This window comes from Anomaloglossus baeobatrachus, chromosome 3 (genome assembly GCF_048569485.1).
Source record: "Anomaloglossus baeobatrachus isolate aAnoBae1 chromosome 3, aAnoBae1.hap1, whole genome shotgun sequence".
In the NCBI taxonomy this organism is placed as follows: Eukaryota; Metazoa; Chordata; class Amphibia; order Anura; family Aromobatidae; genus Anomaloglossus; species Anomaloglossus baeobatrachus.
Genome location: NC_134355.1, coordinates 148,522,929 through 148,547,314, shown reverse-complemented (window position 1 = coordinate 148,547,314; position 24,386 = coordinate 148,522,929). Strand labels below are relative to the sequence as shown.

The 24,386-nt window shown below is 44.3% G+C and overlaps 1 protein-coding gene across 8 annotated transcripts in view; it reads left to right on the top strand.

Annotated features, from left to right (window-relative positions):
- Positions 1-24,386, top strand: part of UTRN (utrophin) — a 1,025,654-nt gene that overhangs the window by 855,881 nt on the left and 145,387 nt on the right. For all 8 annotated transcript variants that reach the window (XM_075339520.1, XM_075339517.1, XM_075339516.1 and 5 more), the window contains one exon: positions 4,887-5,088. In XM_075339520.1, the coding sequence (XP_075195635.1) occupies positions 4,887-5,088 (202 nt within the window). The remainder of the gene's footprint in view (positions 1-4,886; positions 5,089-24,386) is intronic.

The window sequence follows — 24,386 nt, the reverse complement described above, 5'->3', positions numbered from 1 at the left end:
CAATAAGTAATACGTTTTCTTGTGCTTTCTGGTCAACGCTTTAGAAGATTAGATCTGTCATGGATTCATTGTTCTTATCTACAGTACAGGATATATGGTCTTCCACCACATTTCATAAATGTTTTTTGATCTCCCAATTAATTATTGACTTTCTGCATGTTAATTAATGAAGACCAATGTAATGTAAAATAGTCTGCCAGAAAAATCCATACCCAATCCAAATTTGCTAAGCAGACACCATGACAGTGGGTCAATTTCATTGGCACCATTCTTACTTTGGATGCTCAGGGACAGCGTTAGAACAGATAATAGATGACAGAGGGGAATAAAGTTCCACGGACGTGCAAACTTCTTTATTTGAGTAAGTACAACACCCCGGACATAAGATAAAACTTCATGTTAGCATCTATGCATTTCAGGTGTCCACGCGTTTCAGGTTGACACCTTAAACGCGTAGATGCTAATATAAAGTTTTATCTTATGTCCTGTCTTATTCAATTAAAGGAGTTTTCACGTCCGTGGAGCTGGATTTCCCTCTTTCATCTACTATTTCCCCAAACTTATTATCCATACTGCGGACCACAAAGGATATACAAACGGTTAGCTGGAACTCCTCTTTTTCCTTGTTTCCAGAACAGATAATAATTTTATTTCTCACAGGTTTTAAGCCACCAGTTCGATTAGGCACAGGTTCTATAAAAGGGAATCTGTGGCGACATTCAACGTGGTTAGCATTTTTTAGGGTTTAGTCCATTTTGCTTTTGAACATCTGTGAACCCTGTTTGGTATTGCTGCCAAGTTGTTTTAAAACAAGTGTTGGAGTTTTTAGACAGAAAAAAAGTAGCATTTTAAGCTATGTGCCCACGGTAGCTCGCACCTGCGGATTTTGCCGCCGAAAATCTGCGTATTTATCTGGATTTTCTAGATAATTCCGCAGGTTTCAGCAAGTACAGACACTCCCCATGTTATCCTATGGGTCATGGGGAGTGTCTGTGTCCATGCTGCGGTATATACGGCTGTGGAATATGCTACGGATGTCCCACAGCCGCACATAACTGCATGTCAATTATTCCTGCGGAATTCCCGGCCCACCACTATGGAGATTGAGGCCGGGATTTCCGCAGGTAAGTCGCACGAATGTCCGCAGGTTTACCGCAGCTATTTCGCTGTAATCCCACAGTTATGTATAGCTGCGGATTCCGGGGATCAGCTGCGGGAAACCTGCGGACATACCTGCGGATATATCCGCTGGTGCGAGCTCCCGTGGGCACATAGCCCTAAAGTGATTTCTAAAATTTAATTCACATGACCCATTTTTTCCTTGCATTTTTTTTTATCAGTGGTATATTTTTTAAAAAAACACAGGAAGTCATTTTTTAGTACAATTTTTCACCATTGAGATCAAAGTGGCTTGATGCCAAAAATATTTAAAAAAATGCATGAAAAGACCTCCGAAATTTCCAATGCAATTTTCTGGCCAAAGCCTGTATTTTACAGAAAGAAAAAAAAACACATCAAAAAAGCTACAACTGAATATACTTTTAGCAAAAACTAATTTGTCTTTACAGGCAAAATGAGACAGTTTAGGTACTGGGACAAAAGAGGGTAGAAATCTGCACGTATATCTCTGTTTAGAGCTGTATTCTTCTCTAGACTATATTACATTAGACATCATATTCAATAGCGCATACAGCAAGAAAATGTTTCAGGTGCATACATAGGCATATTATTAACTACTAGAAGGTGGCCCGATTCTAACGCATTGGGTATTCTAGAATTTACGTATTGTGTAGTTCATGTATGATTTTTGTTATATATATATATATATAGATGTTGTTGTGTGTAGTTACCAAGTGTTTGTGTAGGGCGCTGTAAATGTTCTGGGTGTTGTCTGGGTGGGGGGGTGTGAGAGTGGTGTATGTGTGTTGCGTTGTGTGTGTTGCGTTGTTTGTGGAGCGCTGTGTGTCTTCAGAATTCTGTGTGTGTGGTGCTGTCTGTGTTGCGCGGTTTGTATGGGTGTGGAGTGCGTGTGTGTGTTTTGGGGGGAGGTATGTTTTGTGCAGTGTGTGTGTTGCGTGGTATGTGCATATATTTATGTATGCCGCGGTGTTTGTGTGTTGGGTGTTGTGTGTGTGCGGCGTTGTCTGTGTGTGTGTGGGTGTCTGTGTAGGGCGGTGTTTGTGGTTCCCAGTGTGTGTGTGGTGTGTTGTGCGGGTGTGGCGGTGTGTGTGTGTGTGTTTTGGGGGGAGGTGTGCACCCCTTATCGTGCTCCATCCCCCATGCTGCACACCCCTCATCGTGCTCCATCCCCCATGCTGCGCACCTCCCATCGTGTTCCATCCCCCATGCTGCGCACCCCCCATCATGCTCCATCCCCCATGCTGCGCACCCCCATCTTGCTTCATCCCCCATGCTGCGCACCCCCCATCGTGCTCCATCCCCCATGCTGCACACCCCCCATCGTGCTCCATCCCCCATGCTGCGCACCCCCTATTGTACTCCATCCCCCATCCTGCGCACCCCCCATCGTGCTCCATCCCCCATGCTGCGCACCCCCCATCGTGCTCCATCCGACATGCTGCGCTGCCCCCATCGTGCTCCATCCCCATGCTGTACACCCCCCATTGTGTTCCATCCCCCATGCTGCGCACCCCCCATCGTGCTCCATCCCCCACGCTGCGCACCCCTCATCGTGTTCCATCCCCCATGCTGCGCACCCCCCCATCGTGCTCCATCTCCCCTGCTGCGCACCCCCCCATCGTGATCCATCTCCCATGCTGCGCACCCCCCCATCGTGATCCATCTCCCATGCTGCGCACTCCCCATCGTGCTACATCTCCCATGCTGCACACCCCCCATCGTGCTCCATACTCCATGCTGCACACCCCCCATCGTGCTCCATCCTCCATGCTGCAAACCCCCCATCGTGCTCCATCCCCCATGCTGGGGCCGCCAGAGGCGGGTCCGACCGTGGCAACGTGTGCCGGGGGCGGGGCTGAGCGGGCGAGACGTCAGCGTATGCCGGCTCCCTGCACATGTGTACCGGGAGCCGGTGTACGCTGGTAACCATGATACACATCGGGTAACTAAGGGATTCGCTTCTTATAGTTACGCGTTGTGTATCATGGTTACCAGCGTGTCCGCCGGGGGCTGTGCCGAGTGTGCCAACGTGTGGCGGGGGCGAGCGGGCGAGGCTTCAGCGTATGCCGGCTCCCTGCACATGTGTACCGGGAGCCGGTGTAAGCTGGAGCGGGGCTGAGCGGGCGAGGCGTCAGCGTATGCCGGCTCCCTGCACATGTGTACCGGGAGCTGGTGTATGCTGGAGCGGGCGATGCGTGCGGAGGTCCGGGGCAAGCGGCTAATCCATGCGGGGGGCGGGGCCAGGCCGAGGCAAGCGGGCAATCCGTGGGGGGGGCGGGGCCAGGCCGAGCCCAGCGACCAATCCGACAGTTGTCACTTTTATGACACTGTCACGGTGACACAATTTTGGAGCAAGACAGACAGACAGAATAAGGCAATTATATATATAGATGATTAGCGAGCACTACCATGCTCGGGTACTCATAACAAGCAATTGGTGCTTGGATGGGCACGACTCAAATACACGATCATAAAGGAAGTCATGGATCTTTCCGGAAGAGTTCACGGATAAATGTTTGAATTCCCCTTGACTTCCATTATACTCAAGTACTTGAGTTGCGCCCATCTGAGCATCCAACTGCTCGTTACAATTACCGAGCATGGTAGTGCTCGCTCATCACTACTTATTAACCTATTGTATTCCAGATAGATATAAAATATAAATCCAGCGCAATCACATGGAATATTAAAAAGTTGTCTTCTTTATTGGTAGTTTTTCATAAAATCCAAAAGGTCAGACCATGATTAAGACAGTTTGTTGAAACGCGTCGCTCTGACCTGGGCATCCTTTATTTTTATGCTGCATGTACCTTTTGGATTTTATGAAAAACTATCAATAAAGAAGACAACTTTTTAATATTCCATGTGATTGCGCTGGATTTATATTTTATATCTATTTGGAGACTTCTGACCATCCGTGCGCTGATCATCCACCACAGGACGATTATGGGACTGCAGCAGGCTTGGTGAGCTGATATTACCTATTATTGCTTATTATTGTATTCCAGAAATCTTAATTATTATTATTTTGGCAGCCACTACACAACTATACATCAGTATGCATTTTTTAATAATATAGAAATAAGTGCGTGCACTGTTGCCATTTTATGTATATTTGGCCACTGCAAAAAAATAAACATGTATGTTTTGCAGGCAACCAGATATAAAAGCAAATGTGATATATTAAGGCTGCTTTCACATAATAAGTATTTTGTAAGTTTTTCTGCAGCATTTGGGCACCTATTGGGATTTTTATGTGTTTTAAGCCTTATGTGGTTTTTGCCTCTTTTTGATATGTCCTGTTTTACATAAAGCTGCTTTGTTTTTGATAATTCCTGGTAGTTGGCTTTGCGGAAACGCATTAAAAATGCAATTGCGTTTTTTACCTGCGTCTTTTCTGCATACCTACGAGAGAAAGTGCTATGTTGCAGATTTCAAACAAGCACCGCAGGTAGTTTACACTGAGTAAAAAAGAAGCATAGCAGGCAGTAGATTTCTATAAATCCAATCCACTTTGGTGGAACTGAAAGATGGTGCGTTTTATTTCACCGTGAAAATATACGCAGCGTCAAATAGTCTCCAAAAACTCATGGTATATACTAAGAGCCTAAGCTACTGTGTATTGATACATTCCATATTTGTAATATCCCCATGTATAAATTCATTATTTATTATTTCTGAAAGCTAGATAAATAACTATCATTTCTACTTTTCATCTCTATCTTTGCATTTTTCTTTTGCTCCAGTGGATCTTTTGGAACTGGGCACCACTCACAACATTTTCAAACAGCACGAGCTGAATCAAAATCAACAATTATTGTCTGTTCCCGAAATCATCAACATCCTGACCAGTCTCTACGATGGGCTTGAGGAGAAAAACAAGGATCTGGTTAATGTGCCTCTCTGCGTTGACATGTGTCTGAACTGGCTGCTTAATGTCTATGACACGTGAGTTAATGCTTTCTTTACAATTCAGTCTGATGATAACTGCTTGGAAACCAACTGAAAAATGGTCCCTGTACGATAATGATAATAGACTGTATGCCCCTTACAGACTGGTATAGTACAATATTCCAAGACAATAACTATGATATATCATTATTCAACTGCTATTAAAATTCATGTATAGGAGACAGTAATACCTTTATGGAAATTACCTTGCTTAGTAAAATTGAGTGGAATTGGTAATATTACATACCGTTCAATGCCAAGATGCACACATAGGTCTTCTTGATATTGTGTAGATGAATCACTTGCATGAAGTAGATGTAAACTGGTCAGTTAAGTGCTTAGATAAAGAGGTCACCTGAAAGCCTTCATATGACATTTGATCATAAATCACAATCAAAAGAATACAGCAGCACTCTGTAAGCACTAAGATCTATGCAAACATACAATAATATGAATGTAAACTGCATATGAGGAATATACTTTAAAAAAATTAAGGTACTTAGCGCACAAATTGGCTAAGTACCGTATTTTTCGCTTTATAAGATGCACCTGATTATAAGACGCACCCCCAAATTTGGTGAAGGAAAAGAGATTTTTTTTTTTAATCTTAAATGGGGTCTGTCTTATAATGCTAGTGTTCGTCTAACAAACCATATAGGGTATATGTCCCTCATAGCCCCTCCATCCTAAAATTAGCCCCCTTAATCTGGATATGGCCCCTTTATATTGAATATAGCCCCCTTGTGCTGGCACACATCCCCCAGTGATGCCACATGTCCCCTATTGCTGGCACACGTCCCCTATTGCTGGCACACATCCCCTATTGCTGGCACATGTGTCCTATTGATGGAACACGTCCCCTATTTATGGCACATGTCCCCCTGTTCTGGCACACGTCCCCTATTGCTGGCACATATCCTCTACAGCTGGCACATGTCTCCTATAGATGGCACACGTCTCCTACAGCTGGCACAAGTCTCCTATGGATGGCACACGTCCCCCTGTGCTGCCCATGGCCTCCTATGGATGGCACACGTCCCCCTATGCTGCCCATGGCCCCCTATGGATGGCACACGTCTCCCTGTGTTTGATATGGCCCCCTATGGATGGCACACGTACACCTGTGTTTGATATGGCCCCCTATGGATGGCACACCTCACCCTGTGTTTGATGTGGCCCCCTATGGATGGCACACCTCCCCTTGTGTTTGATATGGCCCCCTATGGATGGCACACCTCCCCCTGTGTTTGATATGGCCCCCTATGGATGGCAAACCTCCCCCTGTGTTTGATATGGCCCCCTATGGATGGCAAACCTCCCCTTGTGTTTGATATGGCCCCCTATGGATGGAACACCTCCCCCTGTGTTTGATATGGCCCCCTATGGTAAGCACACCTCCCCCTGTGTTATATATGGCCCCCATGCTGCTGCCCATAGTAAAATAAAACACTCTTTCCTTACCTTCTCCAGCGCTGCAATCCCGGTGTCTCCCTCCGTGCTGCTGGGCTCCTGCACTTCCTGGTTCTCGGTGTCGGTCATGTGATCGGCACAGCAGAGTGATATCATCTCTGCATGCCTGATCAGCAGAGAGACCGGGAGATCAGCGCTGGAGGAGGTAAGTAAAGAATTTTTTATTTTACTATGGGCAGCAGCATGGAGGCCATATCTAACACAAGGGGGGCATGTGCCATCAAAGGTGGGCGCAGGCACATATAATATGCGACGCTCCCCCTGCCCATCACCGCGGTGCAGTTTTGGCACCACGGTGATGGACAGCAGCAGTGCATATTATATGAGCGGGAGCAGGAGATCTCCCACTGCCTCCTGCAGCTTTCACCAGCCTCCACCAGCCTCCAGCACCACTCCAGAGCTTACCCCACCTCCCCTGGAGCCTGTAGTATATATATATACCCGTATACTCGTATTATAAGACGCACCCCCTACTTTCCCCCAAAATTTGGGGGAACAAAAGTGCGTCTTATAAAGCGAAAAATACGGTACCTTCTTTTTTTGTATCAATTTCAATTTCATGTATTCTATTTTTGCATATATCTTAGTGCTTACAGAGTGCTGCTGTATTCTTTTGATTGTGTTTTGTGTAGTTATAGTAGGTGGCACCTGTTCACACTTGCTATGTTCTAATTGGAGATGCAATTTGCTCAGTTAGACCAATTTTTCTATTGTTTTTGATTTGTGCTGAGAATGAATCTTTGGGCTAATAAGAAACAAAAACTCAGATGTCTTGTAAGGCTTATGCTACAACTAAAGGTTTTGAAGGATTACCCAACTTGTACCTTTGTCAGATGCCTCCTAAGTAGCCATCCCTCCAGAAATTCCAGGACAGTCTCTAAAAATAGGGCACTTATTTGCTCTGTCTGTAAAAACAAAAATAAGGCGTCCGTGATATTTTATTGAAGCTGAAGAAACTTATACAGATTAATTTGACTGTAATTATCATCATTTTATAGTTTACAGTGAATGCAGCTTATGCCTTTACTAGCCGTAGTACCTGGCGTTGCATGATATAGTAACTGTCTCGCTATCTCTCTCCCACTCCCCCTCTCTTCCAGTTTCTGTCTATCTTCCTCTCAATCTCTCTGTCTGCCTCTGTCTGTCTTGTCTGTCTCTGTCAGTCTCTTTCCCTGTCTGTCTATCAATCTGTCTGTCTTTCTCTGTCTCTTTCCCTGTCTGTCTGTGTGTCTGTCTGTTTCTGTATGTCTGTCTGTTTCTGTATGTCTGTCTCTGTATGTCTGTCTCTGTTTCTTTCTGTTTATCTATTTCTCTGTCTGTCTGTTACTGTATTTGTCTCTATCTCTCTGGCTGTCTGTCTCTGTGTGTATATCTGTCTCTCTGTCTATCTCTTTCCCTGTCTGTCTCTGTGTCTGTCTATTTCTCTATCTCTCTGTCTCTGTTTGTCTTTCTCTATCTGTCTGTCTCTTTCCCTGTCTGTCTCTTTGTGTCTGTCTGTTTTTCTGTCTTTCTCTATCTTTTTCTGTTTGTGTCTACCTATGTCTGACTGTCTCTTTCCCTGTCTGTCTGTTTTTCTCTTTGCCTGTTGCCTCTGCCTGCCTCTTTCCCTGTCTGTCTCTCTGTCTCTTTCCCTGTCTGCCTCTGTCTGTCTGTCTCTGTCTGTATCTTTCCATGTCTGTCTCTTTCCCTGTTGTCTGTCTCTTTCCCTTTCTGCCTCTGTCTGTTTCTGTCTTTGTCTGTCTCTTTCTGTATCTTTCCCTGTCTGTCTCTCTCCCTGTCTGTCTGTCTCTTTCCTGGTCTGTCGCTTTCTCTGTCTGTCTCTTTCTTTGTCTGTCTCTTTCGCTGCCTCTTTCTGTCTCTTTCCCTGTCTGCCTTTCTCTTTGTCTGTCTGTCTCTTTCCCTGTCTGTCTCTTTCCCTGTCTGTCGATCTCTGTCTGTGTGTCTCTTTCCCTGTCTGCCTCTTTCCCTTTCTGTTTGTCTCTATGTGTCTCTATCTCTTTCCCTGTCTGCCTCTGTTTTTCTGCCTCTGTCTGTCTGCCTCTGCCTGTCTTTGTCTGTCTGCCTCGGTCTGTCTCTGTCTATCTGCCTCTTTCCCTGCCTGTCTCTGTCTGTTTGTGTCTCTCTGTCTCTCTTTCTACGCCTATGTCTGTCTGTGTCTGCCTGTCTCTCAGTCTGTCGCTCCCTGTCTGTCTGTCTCTCTGTCTCTCTATCCGTTTCTCCACAGAAATCATATTTCCTCACACTTCTTATACTGAGAATGTCCTTCATTCCTATAGCAACCAATCACAGCTCATATTAATGACCTGTAGCTCTCAGCTCCATTGACTTTAATGTAAGCAGGTTTTTTGGTGAATAACTGTAAAGTGCGGGGTTAAAATTTCCACTCAAAACATAATCTATGACGTTCCCTGAGTCACATGAGGCGTCTGTGCAAAATGTTGTGATTGTAAATGAGACACACACATACATACACGCGCACACACACACACACACACACACACACACACACACACACACACACACACACACACACACACACACACAGCTTTATATATTAGATATAAGTATTATGGGCTGAATAACATGGATCACTTCTAATCACATTGATTTATTATGGTTTTCCAATATGTTCGTTAAAAAATGCTGACTGTCTGCGAATTTTTGGTAAGATGTGCAGAAAAATATAAGAAGTCAAATTGGCAACCCTGATGTCTCTGAAGTATTCCAGTGTGTAGCCTTACAGTGGCATACCATATGTCACCCAAAGGCTCCTGTGATAAAAAATGCATTTTATGGCAAGTTGAAAAAAAATTATACTAATGTAAATCAGCCTGACGTAGCCCAAAAGTACACTTTTTTGGATTTTTTTAAAAATATACAAAATAGTGGCCGTCATTGTTTTCTGTTGGCAGCTGCTTTGCATATATTCAAGGGAATAGGCTGCATAAAATCCAAATACCATAAGTACCATGGTTATGTTCTATAATGTAATAAAACAGTCAATCCAGGTCCAAACTAAAGAGATTATGGCAGTCAGCCAATAATGAAGTTGCTTAATTTATTGTATACAGCGAACAAGCAGGATAAAAGCAGGAGAAAATGTAACAGATATCCCATGGCCATTTTATTTCATCAGTCACTTTCTCAAGGCTCAAGATAGTGGTGCTATTTCTGGGGAAAAGAATCATTCTTTATTAAGGGAATCTGTCAGCAGGTTTTTCCTGATTAAGCTGACAGCAGCATGAGGTAGGGCTGGAGACGCTGATTCCAGCAATGTATCACTTGGTATACTGTGTTTAGCAGTTATGACAGAGTTTTCCCTGCTGTAAATCTAGCAGAGCTCAGTTATTGAGCTGTGTATAGCCCCACTCACACCTCAGCTTTCTTTGTATATTGTACAGTGAGTGAGAGCTGCTAATTAGTGGTGGAGGCGTGGTTCTACTTGGAGGCATAAGGCCAGATGTCCTGTAGTGATCTCTTGCTAATAAAACACCAATTGTACTGAAACATCAAAACACAGCCCAGTTAGCAACACATCACTGTAATCAGGGTCTCTAGTGCTACATTTTATGCTGCTCTCCGATTACATAGCAAAAACCTAGTGACAATTTCCTTGAGTTGAAAAATTTTGTGTATTCCAATTTTTTTTTCGCCATCTACATAGTGGTGCTTGAAAGTATGTGAAACTTAAGGCCCCGTCACACTAAGCAACATCGCTAGCAACATCGCTGCTAATGAACAACTTTTGTGACGTTGCTAGCGATGTTGCTGTGTGTGACATCCAGCAACAACCTGGCCCCTGCTGTGAGGTCGCTGGTTGTTGCTGAATGTCCTGGGCCATTTTTTAGTTGTTGCTGTCCCGCTGTGAAGCACAGATCGCTGTGTGTGACAGCGAGACAGCAACAACTAAATGTGCAGGCAGCAGGAGCCGGCTTCTGCGGAGGCTGGTAACCAATGTAAACATCGGGTAACCAAGAAGCCCTGTCCTTGGTTACCCGATATTTACCTTCGATACCAGCCTCCGCCGCTCTCACTGCCTGTGCTGCCGGCTCCTGCTCTGTGCACATGTAGCTAGCTGCAGGACACATCGGGTTAATTAACCTGATGTGTGCTGTAAGTAGGAGAGCAGGGAGCCAGTGCTAAGCATTGTGCGCTGCTCCCTGCTCTGTGCACATTTAGCTGCAGCACACATCAGGTAATTAACCCCATGTGTGCTGTAAGTAGGAGAGCAGGGAGCCAGCGCTAAGCATTGTGCGCTGCTCCCTGCTCTGTGCACATTTAGCTGCAGCACACATCGGGAAATTAACCCGATGTGTGCTGTAACTAGGAGAGCAGGGAGCCAGCGCTAAGCATTGTGCGTTGCTCCCTGCTCTGTGCACATGTAGCTGCAGTACACATCGGGTAATTAACCCGATGTGTGCTGTAACTAGGAGAGCAGGGAGCCAGCGCTCAGTGTGCGCTGCTCCCTGCTCTCTGCACGTGTAGCTCCGTGCGGTGGTAACCAAGGTAAATATCGGGTTGGTTACCGATATTTACCTTAGTTACCAAGCGCAGCATCTTCCACGCGGCGCTGGGGGCTGGTCACTGGTTGCTGGTGAGCTCACCAGCAACTCGTGTAGCCACGCTCCAGCGATCCCTGCCAGGTCAGGTTGCTGGTGGGATCGCTGGAGCGTCGCAGTGTGACATCTCACCAGCAACCTCCTAGCAACTTACCAGCGATCCCTATCGTTGTTGGGATCGCTGGTAAGTTGCTTAGTGTGACGGTACCTTTACATACTTTCAGTATCTAGTGTTGAGCAATAAATGTACCTAAACATTGTCGGTAATTGTTATTTGGTCCTGCACAGCAGCTTTGAGGACTTTTAGCCCATTTCTCCTTACTACACAACTTTAAAGGGAACCTGTCAGGTGCAATATGCACCCAGAACCACGAGCAGTTCTGGGTACATATCTCTAATCCCTGCCTATAACTGTCCCTGTATAAACTAGCATAGATAAAGAGATCTTTAGAAAGAGTATTTCTAAATATCTTTTATCTCATACTAATGTTGGCACGCCCACAGGGGGGTATTAACATGCTATTCAATTCAGCATCACCAGCAGAGCAGCACGTACCTGTGTTCGCTGTGACCTCTCTTCTGAGTCCCCAGCACTTCCAGTCATGTGCACTAGACCTCTCTGAAGCTGGGACGCATACACCTGGCTTCATACTACGCATGACCGGAAGTGCCCGGCATTCAGAAGCGCGGTCACAGCGAACACAGGTACGCGCGTCACCGCTGGTGACTCTAAATTGAATAGCATGTCCCATCTATTTATCTATGCTACTAGATACAGGGACAGTTAGGCAGGGATTAGCAATATGCACCCAGAACTGCTCGTGGTTCTCTCTGGCCCATTGATCTCCCAGCAGCGGACTTAAGGAAATATTGCCCAGAAGTGGCACATGCGCAGATGAGATCTTGGCTTATCATTGAGCTGAGAGCTCAATCTGCGCACGCGCAGACAACGGACGCCATTATTTGAAGCCCCAGTACAGCTGCAGCAGCACAGCCATTCCAACACCAGCACAGCCGCCCCAGCACAGCTGCCACTACTGACAGTTTCTGGGACAGCATCTGGGATAGCTGCTGGCTGCAGCGCCTGCAGCATCGCCCTTCTGCAGCACTGCCCCAGCCTCCTGTGACCCCGCTCCACCACTGCTGCTGCCCCCTCCGGTAGACACCACCACATTATGACACCGACCCCCTTTTTTTCTCTAAATTTGGAGTGCATGTTATAATTCCATGTGTCTTATAAACCAAAAAATACGGCACCTAGCTCAAAAAAGGGCCACATCCCTGTTTGTACAAAGTACAAGAAACTAAAGCAAAACTAAAGAAATAAGACAGAGCATTAGTTGGTATAAATGCAACGTATAAGAGCATGTTCACACTGTGGCCATTTAACAGGCAAAACTTAAGGTAAAAATAAAATGAGCATATACCCTGCTGTGAGTAAAAGTAATATTACATATAAATAACATAAGGTACTTAGTAAACACTGTTTTTGATTAAAAAAAAGTGTAAAAGCCATCCCACCACAACAAGGTGTACCCCAGTTGGGTGGGTCATATCCTCTAATATTAAAACCTCACCTTGTGTCAGATGATATCAATGTAGATAGAGTCAGAGCAGGGCCAGGGCCTCACTGTTCAGACATTGTCCCTATGTAGCTATATAACTGAAAGGCCTAGCTCAGTTTGATCTTTAACCATTACTTGTGTCTTTGGGTTGTTGTCTTGCTGCATGACCCACGTTCTCTTGAGTTTCAACTCATGGACAGATGTCCTGACATTTTCCTGCAATATGTCAATAAAATTTAGAATTCATTGTTCTATCAATGATCTCAAGCTGTCCTGGCACAGATGCAGTATACCAGGCCCAAACCATGATACTTCTACCACCATATTTCACAGATGGTATGAGGTTTTTTCATCTCCTAACTACTGGCAGAATGTAGAACTCTAATCAAGCACTTATGAAATGTTCCCAGTGTTTGCAGGTTAATTTGCTTTTACGCCATGTCTCACACGTTCAACTCTACTGGCTTTGTTTAGAAGTGTTTTAGATGGTTCCGATGTAGTGAAGCCTTTTTCAACTTAGACATTCATGCCGTTTATAACTTTAATGTTAACCATGTAGACACATTCATATAATTAAACAGCATTTGAGGCGCATCTGCCGGTTTCATGCTGTTAGCCTGGAATTTAATTACAAGCTCCTCAAAGTGAACATGTTGACAGGCTGCAGTCTAGCCCACTAACACCAGACCATGCTACGAAAAGAAGCTTTTCTTGTTAAAATCCTGACAGCAGCAGTTTTGTGAGTGCTGTCAAGATAGCAGCCACATTTTGGACTGTTCAATCCTGCTGGAGCTGAAAGATGAGTAAGAGATGACAGCCCATCAGATTCATGGACCAACTGTGAATTATGGGCAATAATATGCTTTCTGTAGCAACTAAGTAATTGTAATAAAAAATGTTTATTTAAACATGGCTTTCACAACCACTTATAATCGCCTATTGCTTATAATCAAGCACTAGATTTCAGCTTTGAAATGTGACTCTTTAGAAGCTAAAAGACTGTAGATTTCACTAATTACAATAAAAAAAATAGTGTGACCCTGGGTCACTTCTCACGGAGAAGCCGTTAGGTGGGGAAATCAGAGCCAGGTCAAAAGCCAGAAGAGTACGTCAAAGACAAAGTAATAAGACAAACAGATAGTCAGAGGTAAAGTCAGGTAACAATGGTGCGTCAAGGCAAAAGGGTTAATCCAAGTGAGTAGTCAAAAGGTAATTCCAAAGTCAGGCAACAAAGATCAGAATATCAGAACAAATTCACCACTGAGCAAAGCTACAACTGGCAATGGTCTGACCATTGCCAGCCAGCTAAATAGCCACCAGGTAAGCACTTTTAACTGGTAGCACCTAGAGGAATCCCTTTAAGCCCCACCAGAGAGGGCAGGTGCTGTCATTCACAATACTGACAGCCCACTATGCCCTTGATCCTATAGGATCGCTGAACTTTCACTGACGGCATCCATAGGACACCATGTGTGGTGAAATTGTGATAAATAGAATATTTACATACTTGTTAAAGGGGTAATCTCACTAGACATTGGTGGCACAAAGCAATGCTATCATTGTATGATTATTTAGGACCTAACTGTTCTGTTCCTTTCACATTACTAAAACAAAGAGGTGGCTGTGGTAGGAAAGCTTTCTCTAGCAGTAGGATCTTTACCTATTGTCTATTATAGGCCAACCATACAGCCTCCAAAAGCCATGAGGAATTGTCAAGAAGTGCAAAAGCGGCACAACAATTTGTTAATGGCTTTTATTAGTGGCATACATACTAAGCTTGAGACTAATAGGTAATAGGCCAATATCAGGCGCTAAGCTAATATTTTCTTAGCTGCTGGTGGATATTTTTAATGTTCAAGGCTGCGCTATGTTATTTCACAGTGCCCTCAGCCTGTGTTTGTCCAGTCATGGCAAATAATATGGAACCTGCAGCTGATACTGCTGAACAAGATTATGTTGCACATTACAATTCTAAAGTGGGCTTTACACGCTGCAACATCGCTACCGATGTCGCGAGCGATAGTACCCGCCCACGTCGGTGGCGAGTCACAGAGTGATCGCTGCCGTAGCGAACAATATCGCTACGGCAGCGTCACAAACAGTTACCTGTTCACCAACGTCACTGTGGCCGCCGAACAATCTCTCCTTTAATGTGGAGGTTTGTTCGGCGTCACAGCGGCATCACTAAGCGGACGCCCAATAGAAGCAGAGAGGTGGAGATGAGTGGTCGGAACATCCCGCCCACCTCCTTCCTTCCTCATTGCCGGCGGCCGCAGGTATGATGTTGTTCCTCGTTCCTGCGGTGTCACACATAGCGATGTATGCTGCCGCAGGAACGACAAACAACCTGCGTTCCAAACGATGAACGATTTTTTAAAAATGAACGACGTGTACACGACGAACGATTTGACACCTTTTTGCGATTATTACTGATCGCAAAAAGGTGTCACACACAACGACATCGCTAATGAGGCCGAATGGCGTCACCAACACCGTGACCCCGACGATATCTCGTTAGCGATATCGTTGTGTGTAAATGGGCCTTAACACTTAAATAGTACTTCAAAAGGGGTTTTTCCAATTTCCAAATCTCTCAAGGGAATAGAGATAGCTGTGCATGCACGTTAATTTCTGCATTCCTGACAGCTAGAGACTTGGCACTATTCTCAAAATTTATATATATATATATATATATATATATATATATATATATATCGGGATATGCATCTAACATTTATGGCATATCCATCAGACATGCCATACATAACCAGTATAGTACATTTTTTTTAATATAGGGTAAAAGTTTTAGTGACTTTAAACTATGGCATATGCTTACCAGTCCATACATCCATATCCTTTAAAGAGGTTTTCCACTATTTTAATATTGATTGCCTATTTTTAGGATGGGTAATCAATGTCTGATCAGCCGTGGGCCAACACTCCGCACCCCCACCAATCAGCTGTTCCTGGTGCTGGTGGCTGCAGCCTGTGGCAGGAAATGCTCAGTTCCAAAGCTTCTCCATCTTCTAATATTGGCTGCGGCCAGATACTACACATCCACGTCCTATGCAAATCAATAGGGGGTGGATGTGCCGTACCCAGCCGCAGCCAATATCAGAAGACGGCACAGCTTCGGAACTGAGCATTTCCAGCCACAGGCAACTGTCACTGGCACTGAGAACAATTGATGTTTGGGGTGTCAGACCACGGCCAATCAGACATTGATGGCCTATCTTAATAATAGGAAATCAATGTTAAAGTATTAGACAACCTCTTTAAAGTCTGGATTTGTACTGTATGTGGCCTATTAAATGATTTTTGCATGCTTCTATAGATACAGCTGGTTTTCTGGATGCAGTTGCAGATGTCAGCACAGAATGACTATTCAAACCAAGTACAGGTGCTTGGTGCACTCCTGGGGTGACCAAAGAATGCCCTTTCCCACCTCCTTGTTTTCCCACTGTCTCCATAACAAGCCTCTTCTTTGATTAACAGCTCTGATTTTATAGAGCCAGAGAAGGGCGGAGATAGAAGGAAAACAAGTACTGAGGAAGGTGAACTTAAATATTTGCCCACGCCAAGGGTGCAGTTGCCTGCACTTGATTGGAATAGTCATTCAGCTCTGTCAGACTGCCTTTAAGATCTGAAAATCAGGGGCCCATGATGGAGGAAGGCCCTTTTGTAGATTTCTCCAACACTGTTGTGATCATTCCACTTTGTCCCTTTGTAGATTGTTTTTCTCAGGACATTGAGGACAGGGCATGGTGTGTCTCCATGCTCAGAAGATGCCTTTTTGTATAGTTCGCAAAAATGTTTTTTCTTAAATAAATGTGATCTATCCCAGGATACAAATACACATCTTGCACCATGGTAAACTAGAGCTTTAGCAAAGAACCACAGTCTGCACTGCTAAGGATTTTTTTCTGTTTAGAGAGATATCGTATTCTTCTTTACAGGCAAGCTGTACTGGTACATAGAGATACACGTATACAGTGCCTTGCAAAAGTACTCAGCTCCCTTGAATTTTTCAACCTTTTCCCACATTTCAGGCTTCAAATATGAAGTTAAAAATTTTAATGTTATGGTGAAGAAACAACAACAAGTGGGACACAATTATGAAGTTGAACAAAATGTATTGCTTATTTTAAACTTTTTAAAAACTTACATAACTGAAAAGTGGGGAGTGCAATATTATTTGGCCACTTTACTTTCAGTGCAGCAAACTCACTTCAGAAGTTCATTGAGGATCTCTGTATGATCCAATGTTGTCCTAAATGACTGATGATAAATATAAGACACCTGTGTGTAATCAAGTCTCCGTATAAATGCACCTGCTCTGTGATAGTCTCAGTGTTCTGTTTAAAGCACAGAGAGCATCATGAAGACCAAGGAACACAACAGGAAAGTCTGTGATATTGTTGTGGAGAAGTTTAAAGCCGGATTTGGTTACAAAAAGATTTCCAAAACTTTAAACTTCCCAAGGAGCACTGTGCAAGCGATCATATTGAAATGGAAGGAGTATCATACCACTGCAAATCTACCAAGACCCGGCCGTCCATCCAAACCATCTCAAACAAGGAGAAGACTGATCAGAGATGCAGCCAAGAGGCCCATGATCACTCTGGGTGAACTGCAGAGATCTACAGCTGAGGTGGGAGAGTTTGTCCATAGGACAACAATCAGTCGTACACTGCACAAATCTGGAATTAATGGAAAAGGGGAAAGAAAAAAGCCATTTCTCAGAGATATCCACAAATAGTGTTGTTTAAAGTTTGCCACAAGCCACCTGGGAGACACACCAAACATGTGGAAGAAGGTGCTCTGATCAGATGAAACCAAAATCGAAGTATTTGGGCACAATGCCAAATGATATGTTTGGCGTAAAAGCAACACAGCTTATCACCCTGAACACACCATCCCCACTGTCAAACATGGTGGTGGCAGCATCATGGTTGGGGCCTGCTTTTTTTCAGCTGGGACAGGGAAGATGGTTAAAATTGATGGGAAGATGGATGGAGCCAAATACAGGACCATTCTTGAAGAAAACCTGTTGGAGTCTGTGTAAGACTTGAGACTGGGACGGAGATTTGTCTTCCAGCAAGACAATTATCCCAAACAAAAACCAAAATCTACAATGGAATGGTTCACAAATAAACATATCCAGATGTTAGAATGGCCAAGTCAAAGTCCAGACGTGAATCCAATGGAGAATCTGTGGAAAGAGCTGAAAACTGCTGTTCACAAATGCTCTCCATCCAACCTCACTCAGCTTGAACTGTTTGCAAAGGAAGAATGGGCAAGAACTTCAGTCTCTCGATGTGCAAAACTGATAGACACATACCCCAAGGGACTTGTAGCTTTAATCACAGCAAAAGGTGGCGCTACAAAGTATTAACTTAAGGGGACAAATAATATTGCACGCCCAAATTTTCAGTTATTTTTTTAAAAAGTTTAAAATAAGCAATAAATTTCGTTCAACTTCACAATTGTGTCCCACTTGTTGTTGATTCTTCACTATAACATTAAAAGTTTTATCTTCATGTTTGAAGCCTGAAATGTGGGAAAAGGTTGAAAAATTGAAGGGGGACTGAATACTTTCGCAAGGCACTGTACATCTCTATATAACAGCACACCTCTATATACCTATATATGAGAAATAGAATAAAAATGCAAAACATCTTTTTCTGCAATATTAGTAAAAAATAATGAAAAACAATTACAATGACAACATTTGTAATATACTTTTTAAAAATTAATGTCACAGTAACAGTGATTTTCCATTTAATTTATGAAAAAAGTTAATACAATTATAACTTCCATTGGAACTATATACAATTATGACTTACATTGGAACTATACAGTAGCACTTTAAAAAGTTATAGTTCATCTTGAAAAAAAAAAAAAAAAAATCAAAATTTCATATAGTTAAGCTTAGTTAGAAATGAAAAAAGTGAAAGTCCAGGACTTTGATGTCCTATGATTAGGGTAGGTTTTTATACCTCATTGATAGGAATAGGTCATTAATATCTATCGATGGGGGTGCAACACCTGGCAGCTATACCCAGTGCCTCGATGAGCTTAGTTGTGGAGGTGCCTAGCACACCTCCATCAATTGCAGAGTGGCCACAGCTGAGTTCTGCACATATGCTCCCTATTAATTTGATAGGCCATAAATATAAGGGTTCTGGACGACCCTTTAAAGGGAATCTGTCAGCAGGTTTTTTGCTATGTAAACTGAAGACCGCATGCTGCAAGGCTTAACACAGAAAATTCAGGAATGACTTTTTTGTCAAGGCTCGATCTGTTGTTTATTTTCTGTTTAGGAGCAGGACTTACAATGTCACCTGCATGGCAGTCTGGCACACCCCCTCCACTGTTTGACACCTCGCTGTCAATGATGAATCTCTCTTGAGAGCCTGTTGTGGGCAAGGAAGCTCACTCAGCTCTGCTACATGACTAAATCTTAAAATTCTGATTAGCCAGTAATCTAATGCGGGCTTCACACGGTACGATCTATCGTACGATTGCACGAGCGATTGTACCCACCCCCGTCGTTTGTGCGTCACGGGCAATTATTTGTCCGTGGCGCACAAAGTCGTTAAACCCCCATCACACCTTCTGAGCGACCTCGCTGTGGGCGGCGAACATCATCTTCCTGAAGGGGGAGGGACGTTCGGCGTAACAGCAACGTCACACAGCGGCCGGCCAATAGAAGCGGAGATGAGCGTGACGTAAACATCCCGCCCACCTTCCTTCCGCATAGCCGGTGGGAGCCGCGGGACGCAGGTAAGCTGTGTTCATCGCTCCTGGGGTGTCACACGGAGCGATGTGTGCTGCCCCGGGTACGATTATCAACCAGCGCCATTAAAAATAAACAATTTTTTAAAAATAAGCAACGAGTACACAACTCACTATTTGTGAGCGATTCTGCGTCGCTCGGAGGTGTCACACGAAACGACGTCGCAAGCGATGCCGGATGTGAGTCACGAAAACCGTGACCCTGACGATGGATCGCGCGATAGCTCGTCTCGTGTGACACCCGCATAAGTGATACATCGTTGGATTCAGCATTTCTTTGCCTACATCATTCTGTTCTTAGATGAGGTAGCAAAAACCTGCTGACAGATTCCCTTTAAGTCTATTACAACTATGAATGACTGTACAAAAAAAATAATCATCTGGTCATGTGAACAAGTGTATCATTAAAATGTTATTTTGTATACACGTTATGTGCATATGTCATATTTATTTTCTTGTGTGCATGTTTTACAATGTATTCATGTGTGTGTGTAATGTGTAAATGTGTGTTTGTGCACATTTTTTGTATTGTGCCTATGCATGTAAATGTGCGTGCGTTTTCATGGGTGGAGCCTGACAAATGAGTCTTCCACTGTAAGCGGCAGCTTTTTTCTAAGGCTATGTGCGCACTTACCGGATTTTGACGCGGATTTTCCGCGGATTTGCTGCATGTTTCGCTGCAGAAAATGTTCATAACATCTCTGCAGTGAATCACCAGCAAATCCTATGGAGAAAAAAAATCCTGTGCGCACTGGGCGGAATTTGACAGCTGCATGTTTTGCTGCGGGAATCCCGCAGCAAAAACAAGTGCATGTCACTTCTTTTCCGCACATCGCTGCGGGATTTCACTCCATTGACTCAATGTTAATCATGAAATCCCGCAGGGAATAACGCAGGCAGCAAATTCTGTGCGGTTCACTGCGTTTTCCTGCGTTATTCCCTGCGGTATTTCGCGGTTTACCTCCGGTAATGTGCATCGCTTGTCTGCGGTTTTGCAGGGAAGTGATGTCATTACAGGAAGAGGAAGCCGTGCAGAGTAAGCACACACATATCACTGACACAGACACAGACATCACAGACATAGAACACATAGACACAGACACATAGAACACACATAGAAAGAAAACGGAAATATAGAAAACAAAGAACGTGGGCTCCGCTGTATATTTACCTTCCAGCCGAGGTAAGCACACAGCGGCAGCCCGGTATTCTCAGGCTGGGGAGGGAGAGGGGCAGGGATAATGTCCCCCGCCTCACTCCCCCTCCGGCAGCCGAGAATATCAGCCGCAGCTGCCCCGGCATTGTCGCATGCATTATGCGACAATACCGGCATGTCCTCGGCTCTTCTTGCCATCGTGTAGCAGTGGTGGCAAGGTAATACAAGGGGTTAATGGTGATGGGGGACCACCGCCATTAACTCCAGGCTTGATCATGGCAGCGTCTATGTGACAGCTGACATGATCAACCCGTAAGTAAAGTGAATAAAACACACACACAGAAAAATCCTTTATTTTAAATAAAACCAACAAGCCTCGTTCACCATTTTATTAACCCCTCCCAAACAAAGCTCCGACATAATCCACAGCTCCGACTCCGGCGTCCTGCACTGCTGACATCCAGCCGCGACTGTCACAGACACAGCGCTGAATGCAGCAGACAGCAGAGGTAATTACCGGTCATTTCCCACGGCCGGTAATGTGAACTCACTGCCGACCGTGGGAAATGCAGCGATCTGTCATCTATCTATCTATCTATCTATCTATCTATCCCTCTGTTTTGTCTATCTATCCCTCTATCTCTTCTTCTGTCTATCCACTATCAGAATTAAATGTATTTTTTTTTTTCTTTTTTTTTTTTTCAATGTGCTTTATTGCATTGAATGCAATAAAGCACATCCCAACCCGCACGCGGCAAAACCGCGGAAATACCGCAAATAATACCGCGGTAAAACCGCGGCAAACCACATGCGGTTTTCGGGTGCGGTTTCCCGCGGTTTTTTTTTACCGCGGGTGCGGTAATCTTTGAGGGCATGCGGAATTTTCTCAAGAAAATTCCATTTCCCAGTGCGCACAGAGCCTAACACTGTATTTTACTTGAGCTAATTTTAGTTTCTGTTGAATCCTGTAAAAGCGACACATGATAAAAATGAAAAAAAGTAAAGTTAGAGATGTCTCATTTAATTCTATAAAAACAAAGCAGATGTTTCTCCAGGAAAGGTATTCCCTGCTGATTGTCAGGGAAGTCAAAGAGCCGGCTGCTGTTGTGAGCATAGCGCCTCTTTCATAATCCTCTCTTAAATTGCTGCCCTGTGCAATGGTTCACAGTGGGAGCCGCGGAAAAACAGAAGCAAAGGCCACATATATTTTATAAGCAAGGAATAAACCTTTGTTTATAACACTGGGTAATGTATCCCAGCCATAGTGTGAGACACGGAGGACGCCAGGTGTATAGGATTAGTGCTCTGCTATTCTTTTACTCTATAGTGTGGATAAAGGTACGAGTAAAATATTACTGTGGAAAAAATTCTTCCATATCTATCTGTGTCCTGTTGTGCATAAAAAATGGTAATGAGGAAAATTTTAGTGGCACTCCCCATTCTTCTAATGCTAACCTTTCAATTCTAACCTTTGCATAGCTGTTTTTTTTACATGCACTGTAGAAATAAATGGTCGTGTTACCCTCATTCCCCACAGTAGTTTAAAACTGCAATTGTAGTGCCCCTTAGCCACTCAGGGCACTACTAGGAACTGCATCCTCACGGGGATGCATGGCCTACCCCCAGGGGCCTGGAACACTAGTGCCAGCAACACCTAGACACACCAAAATCCTAGTTAACATTCCACACCAAGAGTAATTGGCTAGTCGGACACAAGGGAACGGCCACCTAGAGGGCGGAGCCAGACCAGAGGACTAGACAACCTGGTGGGAGGGGACAGCAGTCAGTTCAGTAGTAGGTAAAGTGGAAAGACGTGCCTAGAGCTGGGTCATGTAACGGTGGCCCGGGGGCACAGGAGAGTGGTCGGCAGGGCAGGTACATTTGAGTACCGCTGGGACCAGAGCACCGATGGGGCACAGGGCCATAGGTCAGGCAACAGTTTCAGACAGCCTGGCAAATACTGTACCTGCACAGTGAAGGGACCTTCATGGACCTTACTGACCCACAGATCCGGGGGCATCAGCAATAAAGCAAGGATCAGGGTTCGGGACACAGACCAGCCCTACAGGGTCCACACTGCCCCCCGTACGGACAAGGGGACTGCCACAAAAATGGACAGTCGGGCCCCAAACGCTCCACACTACGGGGACCCAACCACACTGAGGGTGCCGGGGACAGAGCAACCGCGTCATCAACTGGCACTGGAAATACAGGGACCTTAACCAACCGTCCAAGGTACCAGAGTGGGTAGAGACTGTCAACCCATGGTGTGGCCTCCCTTATTCCTCCATCATACATCTCCCAGGCTCAGCACTACCTGCAGAGGGCCTACCACCACAGCTGCCATTACCACCAGCCTTGGGGGATAATCAACTTAGCAGCGGCGGTTCCACGATCCTAACCGCAACCCGCAGGTGGCGTCACATAATTGACTTTAATCTCCTCTGTAAATACTCCCCATTAAAAAGCACCCAGGGCATGGGACCGGTCAACGGCCACCAAAGTGACATTCCCCAGTGATATACTGCCCGGGACAGAGTGCCTCATTCCCTGGGCGATACACAATCAGTGCCCATACCAGTATATGTTTGGGAACAGGATGGATTCTGATGCTCTGTAAGATGCCATCCACTCTTTTTGAGTGGGCAGTTCCTCCACATTACTATTTTTACAGCACTATAGGTGCTAAAACGTCCCTTGAGTCACTTTCCAGCATGCATTGTGCCTGCCATTGTCCAATGACTTACCTGCACTGATCTGAAGACCTGCCTCTATTTGTAGGCAGTAATACAGAAGAGGGAAGCATGGAGGTAAACACAAATCCTCACTTGTAATCTCATAGTCTCAGCTGGTACAGATGGATTACACTTGCCGATTTGGCACATTAATTATCAATGAGATAATTTTTTAAAAGTACAGTGACCATTTCAATGTGTATGCTGTTGTCGGAAACAATCATTTCAAAATATTGGATGCTAGAATAAATGAAATTGTACAATTAGACAAATAATTTGATTGTATTGTTTGTATAGAGTGAGTCCTTATATTATGCCATCTCATTTTATCCCTATTGTGTCTATTCAAGTAAACCTATGGTAGCCTGATAGCTAGTTCTATATACAATCCCTATTCAAACTATAGCTGAATGTTGATCTGTATCCTAGATATAACAAGAAACTGACAAGCACCTCCCAACAGAATAAAGGAAATGTGAACAGGTGCAAGCTGCTATGACTGCATAATACACAAACAAAGAATACAGTAGCACTCTTTAAGTGATGAGACTTGAGCAAACACTGAATATATGAAATTGGTACTGAATTAGAATTATAGAATATAGTTCTTAAAATGATAGTACTTAGCACATAAATTGGCCAGTTAATGAGAGCCCACCAGCCATGACAAGGCGTACCTTTCTGTACTGGTACTCTAACCTAATATCAAGCCTCTCCTGGACTAAAATTCGACAAATTTAAAGGGCATTTAGGATCCAGAACTAATTGAAAATGGCCGTACGCTGATGGGAGGAGGGCTCAGTGTTTGCTTCTGTCCTTGAAATATGCAGAAGTTATCCTGAAGGAATAATATTTCTTGGTAGAATTTTTATTATCTACAAAAAGTCCAGATATATCGAATTTTGAATTGTCATTGTTTCTGTTATTTTTCTGTCAAGATTTGGCTTTACAAAAGTAGTAGCCCTTGGGTATTATGGAATCTGGTAACACAGATATGCTGCTACAGCACTAC